General features: G+C 53.8%; 1 protein-coding gene across 4 annotated transcripts; it reads right to left on the minus strand.

The window, feature by feature from the left end:
• Positions 1-5,669: 5,669 nt before the first annotated feature.
• Positions 5,670-11,653, minus strand: Ormdl3 (ORMDL sphingolipid biosynthesis regulator 3). 4 transcript variants are annotated; one of them, NM_001413294.1, is given in 4 exon segments: positions 5,670-7,234; positions 7,540-7,691; positions 8,309-8,502; positions 11,535-11,653. In NM_001413294.1, coding segments are annotated over 3 exon segments (462 nt in total). In that variant the 5' UTR covers positions 8,483-8,502; positions 11,535-11,653; the 3' UTR covers positions 5,670-7,098.
• Positions 11,654-12,452: the final 799 nt, after the last annotated feature.

Genomic DNA, 12,452 nt, shown 5'->3' on the forward strand with positions numbered 1-12,452 from the left:
GACCCTAACTCCCTCTGCCCAACACGCTTATTTTTAAAGTCCACTATTCCTTGCCCACCCACCCCCGGTGCCCTCACCCTCTGAGATAGGCTCATATAGCCCAGGTTTGAGCTCACTTACAAGCCAAGGATGGCCTTCTTCATGGTGCTCTTCCTTCCTTAAGAACAGTAATCACAGTTGAGTGCCACCATGCCCAGCTAGATCGTATTTTAGTCTGCTGCTGCTGTTGTTGTTGATGGTGGTGGTGGTGGTGGTGGTGATGATGATGATGTTACCTCATCTCTGTGTCTTCCCTTCTTCTAAACTAATTTGTTCTGTTAAAATGAATCTCCCTCTTCCAGACATGCCTAACATCACCCATTTACATGGCTTCTGTCTCCCCAGCTCACTCCCATTTGCCAGGTCCAGAAATAAGCTTGTTTTATTTGTAGCATTCAAAGTGTAGTCCCCAGAGCCAGAGGTAGTGGCACCCATCTGTAATCCCACAGACAGGAGGATCAGGAGTTCAAGGCCAACCTCAGCTACATAGAAGTTGAAGGCCAGCCCGAGAGGTATGAGGAAAAGGGGGCAGGGGGAAGGAGGAAGAAAAGAGAAAGCTATGCCTCCAGCTTCCTGCCTGTCGGAGTTCTCGTCCTAACTCCCTTTGATGAGTGGCAATGTGGACGTGTCTTCCAAAATAAACCCTTTCCTCTCCAGGTGGCTTTGGTCATGGTGTTGTATCACAGCAATAGTAACCCTAACTAAGACACCACCCCAGGCCAGCCTGCTGATCCCACAAGTGGCAGTGCTACGTGACATGGACCTGAGGCGAGATGGACACCGTCACATTGTATGTGGGCCTTAAGAGAGGTAAGTCCCCGCATAGAGGCAATAAATAAGTCCTCTCTGCAAGGGCAGGAAGCTCTTCAGGGTCTTCGGTCACCTCTGACACCTGTGGGCATTCTCTTCCTAGTGATGGACATATTTATTCTTGGACTCTGAGCTGCCACTGCCCACGTCAGGGAGCCTGCACCCTTATGCAGAAATTATACTTACACACTCCTTCCCACATCCTTAGAGATAGGCAGCCCAGGGCTGTGCCTGGATGACTCAAGCAGCAGCCAATACCCAGAGAAGGAACAACATGCCCTCCGTCCCTGCCCAAGGCCTCTCTGGCGATACAACTGTCTTGCTTGGGATTAGATAAAATCCCATTCAAAGCCACAGACCTTACAACCTGGTCAGAAAAAACAGGACGTGGGAAGCTACGGAGCAAGAGCGGCACCAGGGCTAGGCTTGTGAATACTTCAGTGTGGCTGGCTTCTTCCCGTCCCAGCCGTGCTGACATGAGCAGATGGCCAGGAGCTCAGCTGTGCTCTGTAGACATCAGACCTTCAGGGAGGACACACAGCAAGTCAGAATTGCCCTGGAAGGAGCCTGGGGTCCCTAGGCCAACAGTGCATGGAGGCTGCTTCTCCGTAAGCAGACTTCCCATCTGTGGCTCCCACCTCCAAGTGCTGTTTCTTCCTGTAGCCCTGGCTGTCCTGGAGCTCACTCTGTAGAATAGGCTGGACTCGAACTCAGAGACCTGCCTGCTTCTGCCTCCTGAGTGCTGGGATTAAGGGTGTGCGCCGTCACTGCCAGGCTGTACTAATTGTTTTGAATGCAGCAGGCAAGCAGCAGCTTCTTCAGCCTCAAGAGTCCAGGGCCTCTCAGTGACACCTCTCCCTGTCCATCAAGTACCTCCCACTTGACAGTAGGAGCTGCCAAATCCAGGAACACTGAACCTATTGCAGTTCATTCTACCTACTGTGGGATGGGGGCAGGGATGCACAGTGGGAAGGGAACTCACTAGAGCTTACAGTGTGCTCCTGCCATCACAGGTGGTGGGAGGGAGGAGGAGGAAAAAGGAAGGAGGAGGAACAAAGAAAAAGAGGAAGAAGAGGGGAAGAAGGGGGAGGGGAAGGAGGAGGGGAGGAGGAAAAGGGGAGGGGGAGGGGAGGAGGAGGAGGGGAGGAGCAGGAGCAGGAGGAACAGGAGCAGGAGGAGGAGGAGCAGGAGGAGCAGGAGCAGGAGGAGGAGGAGGAGGAGCAGGAGGAGCAGGAGCAGGAGGAGGAGGAGCAGGAGGAGCAGGAGCAGGAGGAGGAGGAAAGGCCTCCATAACCTCCATGGCCTTCCCCTCCCTCCAGGAATCCTACCCTCAACCTAGAATCCATTCGACGAGAACTCTAGAGAAGCTCAAGAGGCCTTTCCTGAGCAGTTCTACGGTTAAAACAGTTCAAAAGACCAGCGAAGCCTCTGAGTTTTGGGGCTTGCAAAAGGAAAAAGTGCAGACACGTCCACCCCATAGGAAAGAACCAGCCATGAAAGCAGGAGGGGGCCTTCCCCTGTGCGGCTATTCAGCAGACCATCCACCGGGTGGGCTGGAGACAGGTAAATAAAGGCAGTAATGTCACAAGTGCTCCCAACCCAATGAAGAAGCCACGGAAGCCACGGGTTACAAGGCAGAGCAAAACAGTATGATGGGGTTAAGCAGGCAAGTCAAACCTGGCAATGGTGGCACATGCCTTTGATCCCAACACTCAAGAAGTGAAGCAGAGCAGAGGCAGGTGAGTTTTTGAGTTCGAGGCCAGCCTAGTGAGTTCCACAGCAGTCAGTGCCACACAGAGAAACTGTCTCTAAACAAAAGATTCAGTCTCGGCTCCATCTTCCTGCTCACCAACTCTGCTATGTATCTTTTCCCCTTCTTGTGTCTGTCTTTATGGAGGTCCACAAACGTGTAGCAATCAACTAGTGGGTGGCAATGGGGAGCCAAGAGTGGAATCAAACAGAAGCAGGCAAGGCCCCTGGCTGGCCGTTCCTCACCCGCCATATACTGACCTCTGCATCTCGCAAGCTGACAACAGTGCTCTGTCCTGGGTTGTGTCCACTATGTCCTTCAAGGTGAGGTCTGTCTGGTACAGCACCATCCCCAGAAACTAGTCCTTCCTCTCAGCAAGTAGCAGCATTTGACTGTATCCTCCTCCTCCTCCTCCCCTCCTCCTCCTTTCCTTTCCTTTTCCTCCCCCCCCCCCCCAATCCAGTATCCATGTCCTGGACCAGAGAACTGTGACTCAAATACAGGCAGTTAGCCTGGACCAACTGTGAGGAAAATGTATTGGTTCAAAGGGGCATTGGTTATTGTTTTGCTCTTACAGTCCTCTGTAACTCAGGCTGACTTCAAACCCGCTGGGCAGTGAAGGGTGGCCTGGACCTTCCAACTGTCCTGCCTTGTTTAACATGTTTTTATTTGACCTGTTTCAGTGTTTTGCCTGCATGTACATGTGTGCGCCACATGTATGCCCGGTGTCCATGAGTCAGAAGAGGGTGTCTGATCTCTGGGGATTGATACTATAGATAGATGGTTGTGAGCCACCATGTGGGCGCCAGGAACTGAACTCAGATCCCTTGGAAGAGCAGCCAGTGATCTTAACCACTGAGCCATCTCTCTAGCCCAGACTCACTCTGACGCAGTAAAGGTGACCACCGCAGATCCCAAATCTCTCTCTGTCCTTCACAGAACCTGAGGCAAGAAGGGGTGGGGGTTTCCCCACGTGGGAAAGGTGATCCCCATTTTCTGAAGTTCTTCAGAGCAAAGTTACTGTCTATTCTCAAAGGGTAGACTCTCAGCAGTGTTAAACACGACTTCAGATGATCAGTCCTAACTTGGCTATTTCTTCCCTAGGATCTCTGCCTCAGATCCCTGAGCTTCCCTACCAACCCTTTCCCGATGACAGGGTGCTCAGCCAGCCCCAGAAAGAAGCAAAAGCTTCCTGGGTTTCCATGACCACCTCCACCTGTAACCTATCTCTTGTGACCTTCTCCTAAGTCCCTTAAGGCTAGCCCAGGCATTGACCCACCCACTGCCCCTTTCTCTGTCCCCAGTCCGATCACAGTGGTCTGCTCTCAACTCTCTTCTGGTTTGGTGTTGAGACAATGTCGAGGACCGCAGGCCTGTCTCACCGGCATCATCCTCGGCTTCCTACTGAAATGATAGAGTCAGGATCCCATCAGACCTCTGCACAGCTCCCTGCTGGAGTCTCAGGTGCTCTGTTAGGTACTGAAACCACCCAACACGAGTACCTCCAGGAAACCTGGTGAGCACAGGCGCCCCACCTCTCAGGCCTTTAGATAAGGTGAGTTATGGCCTACGTGGAAAGATAAGGCCAGGAGAGATCTTGCCCTTCTGACCCAAGTGTGAGATTCTGATAACTCAGTGAGCTGAGATGATAAGAGCTGGGTCCCAACCAAGAAAGGTAATAGCCATGGCCATGCCAGGGAGGGAAAGAAAGACCTCAGGGCCAGCTAGGCAAACGCCGTGGCATAGCAGGCAGTGGTAAAGACCAAACACAACCGCAGCCAACAGCTACAGGTTGGTCCATCAAGTACCTGGCCTCCCATAGGACACATTTCCACATCGGGCCCCTCCTCAGAGTCCTGGGAGGTGAATGAAGGTAACACCTATCTTCTTCGTGCCTTCTCCTCCCAGGAGTCTGCTGGGTTTCCCCTCTATTCAATCTCGGAGGTAACTGCTAGAGTAAGCCCAGTCTATCTTCCGGTCTCCCCATCCATCCATCCATCCATCCATCCATCCATCCATCCATCCATCCATCCATCCAAAGCACCCTTGAGGAAGTAGTGATGCTAAATGCCATATACAGCTACTGAACTGCTGGCTCTATGCCAGCACTATGCTCATGCCCACACTGGCCTGAAGAGCTCTTCCCTCATCAGCAGAAGACTGAACTCAGAGAGGCAACTAGATAAGACTGTGGAGCTCCAAGTGGCAGACAGAGCAGGGATCAGAACAAAGGTCACTCACTGTCCAGATACCCTGGCACCTTGCCCTGACAGGCTTCAAGGACAAGGAAGCAAGTGGGTGTGCCCACACCCATGACTGAGCCCAGTGGCCGGCAGCCCTTCTCCCAACACCACATAGTCCCTATGGGAGGAGGGAACAGCGTGGCTAGACTAGGACGAAGGTCCCACTCTCCTTCACTCCCACTACAAGAACACCACGGCAGTGGGTGGGGCCACGGAGCCCGGCTGCTGGGAAGGGCTTCCCCGCTTGCCTGGAACTTTGTACTGGCCAGGGAGCAGCCGACAGCAGTACACAGAAGAGCCTGAGAGGCCAGTGTCCTCAGGAGATAAAGATTCCTTCCTCTCCTACCTGTGCTAGCAAAAGCTAGGGTGAGCCCTCTTCCCCTCCTCATCCTCAAAGCGGGAGGAGGCACAAAAGCCAGTCCTCCCCAAAACAAGAAGTGGCTTGAAATGACCAAAAGGACCAAGGTGAGAAGAGAGGACAGATCCAGTGGCAGGAGGAAACCAGAGGTAATCCCAACCCCACTGCACTTGTAAAGCCAGGTCTGGACTGACCTTCCCAGCCACCAAGCCCCATTCCCAATACCCCCAGCCAGACCTGTAAAGTCAGCTCAGAGCCAACTGAGGACAGCGAAAGGCACAGACAGCAGCAGGACTCCACTCTGACTTACCGGGGTGGTCACTATCTTCCTCACACCCCTACTGGCTGGCTGTGCTAGACCTAGAAAAGGACCGGCCACCCCAGAGTCCCCACCACTGCCTGGGCAGGAGCTGCTGTTGCCCACACTGCCAGCTTTCCTCCCAGGCCTCCAGGACACAGAGGCCAGACGTGGAAACAGACACGGTGCTCTTTATTTGCATTGTTCAGAATACTGTACAAAGGGAGTAAAAATCCTATTCACACTTTGCTTAGAAAGACCAGAAGGTGAAAGTTCCCTATGATACATGGGGTTCAGAAGGAGGGTCAGGGGGGAAACAGGTGAGTGACCTCCCTCTGGCCCCCGGGAGAGGGCTTGGGCAGCCACACTATCCAAAGGAACATGCCCCAGTCGAACCAGCGAGGGGAGAGACTGCTCCTCTCTGGCCTAGCCTCGGGCTCTATGACCTGCCTGCCACTCTGGGCTGAGGAGACAGTGCCCGCAGCTGTCCCTACTACTGCCTTGTCTGGGCAGGGATCCTTAGCACTGTGGAGACCACTGACCGCATGTGGAAGTGGCCTCCTGACCATTCCCACGCAAGCCACACACCAGGCACTGTCCCAGCCCAATCTACACAAGAATACAAGTTGAGTTTTAAGGAAGAGCCTCTCTGAAAGCTTCCTCACACCACTAAGGGAAGTGTCAAAGTAGACTGCTTCTGAGGGCTCACAGGCCTCTTCCAGCCTGTGCACACCCTCATGCAACCCAGGGGTTTCAAACCCACAGAGGCCTCCCTTCCCCATCAGCATCATTCTGTGGGTAAATTAACCCTCAACGCCAGCTCTCCTTCCAGCCCACATCTCAAAAGGAGGCTGAGTCTGGCTTCTCCCTCCCAGACCCCTTTTTTTACATTGATCCATACTGGCTGCTGCTATCTTGTCCATTCTAAGACCCAATATACTATCCCCACCCGACCCCTGCTCTGAACTCCCCTCTCCCCAGGACCAAGGCGGCAGCATCCTGTCCCCCACCTCCAGGTGTCCCACCAACCCATCTTCCTTTCCTAATCTCCCCTGCTCCACAGCCTACCCATCATGGGTTGCAAGAAAGTCCACAAAGCCTGACTGCTCTCTCCCTGGGGGGCGGAGGCAGCAGGCGCAGGGCTCTAATACAGACAGAACAGAGTCTCACTTCACATACTGAAGGACTGAGGGCAATCAATGCAGAAGCTGTACCGTCCTTCTGCCCCCTTTCCGGAGGCTAAAGTGCTATGGCTGCCTGAGGGTAAACAAGCCAACAGGGGTTTTTCCTGGCTTCCTGTCCCAACTTCTCAGGCCCACAGTCAGCCAGAGAGCCCGGCCTCTTTCCTGACCACCCCCATGGCATCTCTATTCAAAAGGCAAAAGGAAAAGATCAAAAACTTCAGAATGGGTTAGAGCCCAAGGGCCCCACCCTAACCCCACTACAAGCTACTCCAAGTCGGCTACTGGGGAAGCGAGGGGGAAGCCAGGCCCAGGGCAACCCCCATCTCTGGCAGTGTCCAGAGGCTCCTGTCTTCAGCGTCACAGCAAAGGCCTTCTGCCCTTCCCCTGCCAACCTGGCTGGGGAAGGGGCTACAACCTCAGTACTTATTGATTCCAAAGATCCGGACTCCATGGAGCTGGGGCAGCTTGGGAATGAGCACACTCATCAAGGACACAGTGTTGAGTATGAAGTGGACTTGGTCATACTTGGTGTAGAAGCTGGTGAGGAAGTACCTGGAGGGGGGAGGGGAGAGAGGGAGAGATGGGAAATACAGGTTCCCAGATAAGAGGAGTGACAAGTCTCTAGCTAGCAAGGCCCTCCTTACCTACCCATAGCTTACTCCAGGCCTATAGGCCCGTCTCATGCACAGAGTGGGGAAAGACAGGGCCAGGGAGGCCCAGGGCTCTGGGGTGAGACCTAAGAATGTCACCTCCCTCCCTCTGCTCATCCATACACCAAAGGACAGAGCTGGGATGACTTAAGGCCAGCGAGCCCACCAGTTTGCCTCTGCTTACTCTCCCATGGCCAAAACACTCACAGCACAATGGGCGTGATGGTCAAGAACTTCCTGGAGGCTGTGAACTGGACCCCATAGTCCATCTGCTCCCAGTGGGTCAGCAGCCTTGCCTTGCCCTGGTCCGGAGTCTCGAAGGGTGTCCCTTTCACCGTGTGCAGAAAGATGTACATGCCCTGAAAAGAGGGGCCTTCATCAGAACATACAAGACGACTCCCAGCCTGTCTCCTCACCCATCACAGACAGACTGGCCCCCTGCCTCTCCGGCAGCGGCTGACGAAGGTGGCCTTAACGTAGGAAAGAGCACCTGATCTCGGTGGGAGAACAAGGGGGAAATAAGTAAGGAGCAGACACAGCAAAGCAGCCTTTCCAACTGGGGTCTCTACATGCTGGCTAAAAGAAGCAAACCATGGAGGGAGGACAAGACCCCCCGCCCGCTCAAAAGCAGGGTACAAGGCAGGTTTTAGGGAGCACAGAGGATCATGAGATCCTAACTTGGGAAAAGTGTTTCTGCACCAGATCCCTGGAACCTGGGACAACCTCGGCAGGACTGAGCCCTCAGCTGGCCGTCCTCCAAATGTACCCGCCACCCCACTCTGGAGATCCAGGCAATATGCAGATTTGATTCTACAGCCCACAAGGGAGAACCAGGCAGAGATAAGAGCTGGGCCTAGGCTCTGGTGACAGATGTTTTCAGGACCTACTGTCTGTCCCATTATAAGCTGTTCCTGTCTCTCAGCTCTGGCCTAGACCAGCACATATGGTGGGAGGCAGATGGCAAGCAGGATCTTACCAGGTTATGGATAAGGTTGGTGAGGGTCCAGACGACGGGGACACTCACAAAGGGGATGCTCAGCAGCACGACGTGCAGGAGTCCGATGGCCAGCACGTAGGAGAGCCAGATGCCGCGGCTGTTCATCACCCGAGTGTTGGGGTTCACCTCACTGTGTGCTGTGCCCACATTCATCCTGCCACCCCTCTTGACTGCTGCTCTGCAAACGAGCAACACAGGTGAGACAGGTCACACCACTTTCCCTGCCCCCTCACACCCCGTGCCCCACAGAGAGACAGGCTTTTCATTCCCTGAGAACTCCACACCACCGTCCACTCTTGACTCTCAAACCCACAGGCTGGAGAAAGTCCACATGAATGTAATGCTAGTCACTTCCTGTCACTGGGTTGGATTAGCACCCGGCTGTCATGGCTGTCATTTACACCATCCGCTGGGACTAGGTGCTGACAAAGCCTGGGAGGACAAGTCACCAAGAGGTGACAAGCAATCAATAGCCTAGGCCATAGCGGTCAATGCCCACTCCCCAATCATATTCCCCACAGTTCCCAGGGGCCTCTTCTTCGTCAGGTGGAGAGACCTGCCCTGAAACCCCCACTCAGAATAACCTCTGTTATCTCTCTCACGGAAGACCTGACATCCACCACTCTAAGCTCTCCCCAAAGAGCAAGGAGCAGGGGAAGAGCTGTGGGTACAGTAACAACGGATGAAGTACTCTGGGGTTACTGTTCCACCACCCCTATTTCTTCAATCCTGGATTTCCTCAGGCCCAGGATGACTGACAAGGGAGAAGAGGAGAGACAACAGCAGGCCAGGGACAGTCTCCACTCAGACCTACAAACATCTCCACACAAAATGACCCATCCACCTGGACACACTGGGACATTTCATCCATTTGGCATCTGCTGAGGCTCTCTTAGGGTACCACCATTAGGTGCCAAACCCCTGAGCCTTTATCCCACCAGAGAGAGGAGGACAGGACGGAACACACAGCGGACATTACAGTTCCCATAGGATGTGGTACCCATATCAGGCACACCTCTCCCAAGGACACAAAACTACCTGTGGCCTCCCTCTTACCGCCTCCCTTCTCGGCCTCACCTGACCTCCCTTCCCAGCATCTGTCTGTGGGTGTGAGTAACAACACCCCTTTCTTGTCCAGTGGTGGGAGCTCTACACCATAAGGAACAGAAAGGGCTGCCCTCGATGCCCAGAAAACAACATAGTAGCCCACAGTGGCCGGAGGGGAGAATGGCTCTCCCCAGATTCCGGGGGCGCCTGGTGACCAATGACAGTGGGAATGGGAGGCACTTGTATACTGGATCACCTCCCTACCTTAGGGCCCTGCCTAGTAAAGACCCCTCACTGTGGCTAACGACTCCATTCCAAGGAATACAGAGAGAACGAGCAGATGGAGACAGTCTGGAAGCCCGGCCCAGCTCCCCCTGCAGCAATCACCTCACCCCCAGACTCAGATGCTATCTCTCACCCAGCTAGGATTCTGGCCAAGCCTCCCCCACAGGAGCCAGAACTCACACAGATAAGTTCATTACTTAAGTATAATGGAAGTAAGTTTCCTCTTCTCAAACACCTCGGGAGATATGACCCACAGCAGTTTCCCAACAAACATACCAGTGAGTTGGCCTAGGGTGCATCCAAGTGGACATACTCCTGGGACCAAACTCCTGGCTCATTAAGACATTAACTGGTCCCAGCAGAAACCCAAGGAACTAGAAAACCAGTTGTTTACCTTCCTCAGACCTTAGGGCTTCAGTTACCTTAACATAGCCAGCCCCTGGGACATCTACTGTGTTAACAGCCTCCATGTGAGGGACAGGGACTGAGAGGTGAAATCTCTGAAAGATCATTAAGGGGAGGAAGAGTTTCCCAAATTTCAGCAGAAACTACTGTCCCTCCCCAAAACGCAGCTCTACAGTGGCACAGCTACAGACAGAACTCCCTCACACTGCATTCAGGAGTGCCAAAAGTCTTGGCTAGATCCCAGGATTAAAAGCCCCTTCACTCCTTTCTGGCTCTAACAGGGCAGGCATCTAAGAGAGCCAGAGTGCCCCAATGGAATTGTCTTCCTAAAGTCTAGGTGCCAAGTCTTTTCTTTTCTTTTCTTTTTTTGGAGCTGGGGACCGAACCCAGGGCCTTGTGCTTGCTAGGCAGGTGCTTTACCACTGAGCTAAATCCCCAACCCCGGTGCCAAGTCTTTTAAAGCAAGTTAGAAACTTCAGGAGACCCCCGCACCCTCTTCCACCATCCCCCCCAAAGTACTTCTGAGACTTTCCTGTGGCTTTGTGGATTTCCATTAGTGTACAACTGACCTTTCTCCCACAAGTGAAGAAATAGGAGATGGCAGGGACAGAAAGGCCTGCAGTGGCCAGATTAAAAACTTCTACCACAGCTGGCAGGTGGCTGGTGTGATTTCATAATCTGCCTCAAATCAGAGCCCGAAACAACTCTGTTCTGTTAACCACTTTTTTTTTGGCTATAGCTCCTTGCCTCTTTTCCATGCAGGCCCAAGCCAGTCTGTCAGACACTCATGCCAAGACCAGATTACCGCCCCCATCCCCCAGCATAGCCATCCGGTAAGCACCTCCAATTCCCTCTCCAGTCTAAGACTGGCCCTTTATACAGCAAACCTGTCCCGAGGGATCCCAATAGGGAGTTCATGCAACACACTATGTCTCTTCCACTCGGCCAACCCTCAATCTGCAGGACCACAGTTGTCCTCGCCAACCAGACTCCTGTACTCGGGAAAGTGGGAATGGAAAAAGAAAGCTAACCCCCACCAGTCAGGAGCAAACAGTGTCCTCGATATACTGGGGTTGCGTGTATGGAGAACTCCTTCCAAAGGGCCTCCCGCTCTGCTCCGCAGCCTGGTACCTCGCACTAGCAGTCTGGCTGGGTTCGGGGCCCAACCCCCATCTCCATGCATTCACTCAGCCCTGGAGGCAGCCAAACCTTTATCCCAGAAGTCCAGCCATTCCCCGCCTCCCACCCCCAGCTGAAGCGCTCCTCCCGGACGTACCACCCCCGGCCTCCTGCTCCCACTTTCCTCTCTCGGCACTCCTTCGCCTGATGCACGCACACTCCACCCCCAGCCACCCAGCTCAGGTCTCCTCCTGCGCGGACGCCTCCTCAGCAGCAACCTTCTCTCTCGGCTTTCCAAGCCGTGGAGCCTTCGAGCTTCACCACTCCGAAGCCGCCCGTATGGACTCACCGCGCTGGGCCGGAGGTCGAGGGCCCGGGAGAGAAGCCCGAGAACCCGGGCCGCGGCCGCTCCAGCAGCTGTAACAAACCAGCGGCGGTGGCCACCCCGCTGGCAGCTCTGGCCGAATCAGCTCCTTGAGCCGGAGCCGTGACGTCACTGCCACGCGCCTATCACGCTGCGCCTCTTGGGAAGTGTAGTGTCTACGCTGCCTCCTCACCCGCCCGCCGGCGCCTCCTGGGAGTTGTAGGCTTTTCTCTGGTCTAGATCTCCGACCCCACCGCGAGCTTCCGAGCTGCCACACGGCGCAGAACGTCTCACCCTGACGCAATAGTGAGATCAGATGCTCTCTCTCTGCTGCGTTAACAATTCCAGCTTTTGCATGCACCCTTCAAGAGATGCACAGCGTTTTGCCCAGGTCCCGTCTTGTAGACAAAGAGTCAAGAGGTTTTTTGTTTGTTTGTTTGTTTTTAAAGTAACTTACAATAAGGCCCTTCTAAGATAGTCTGACCCTAAGTGCAGAGTTTTTTTTCTCTCCTAACCGTCGCTGTCTGTGCCCCAGATTGTCTCCAGAAGCCGAGAAACACGACCCTTTGCCCTTAAGGAGTCCCATTCACTCCCGGGATCACATTTTCAGAACTTTGGTAGGGGTACATGAGTTTATCGTTGGTCCACCTAGTCTTTATTAAAGCTTAATTCCTGCTGGTGTGGGTCTTATCCCCGCAGCGGGTATAAGATAGGATTTAAGTCATAGGAAGAGAGCTTACGAACATAAGGAGCTTTGAGCTTCTGCCTGAGGTTAATAGGTGTAGCTTTAGGTAGGGAGCCTCGGTTCTGCAGTTTTTATGTCTGGAAGCACTGAAAAGGGCCCAGACTTTACTGCTAGGTATATAATAGTGCACGTACACCTTTATTGGCAGAGTAAGCCTA

This window comes from Rattus norvegicus, chromosome 10 (genome assembly GCF_021556685.1).
Source record: "Rattus norvegicus strain SHRSP/BbbUtx chromosome 10, alternate assembly SHRSP_T2T, whole genome shotgun sequence".
NCBI lineage: Eukaryota > Metazoa > Chordata > Mammalia > Rodentia > Muridae > Rattus > Rattus norvegicus.

Coding starts and splice junctions, on each gene's coding strand:
- Ormdl3 (XM_087573169.1), bottom strand. CDS start 8,482: ATGAATGTGGGCACAGCACACAGTGAGGTGAACCCCAACACTCGGGTG. Junction 7,692..8,308: donor CCAACCTTATCCATAACCTG/GTAAGATCCTGC, acceptor CCCTCTTTTCAG/GGCATGTACATCTTTCTGCA. Junction 7,235..7,539: donor ACCATCACGCCCATTGTGCT/GTGAGTGTTTTG, acceptor TCCCCCCTCCAG/GTACTTCCTCACCAGCTTCT.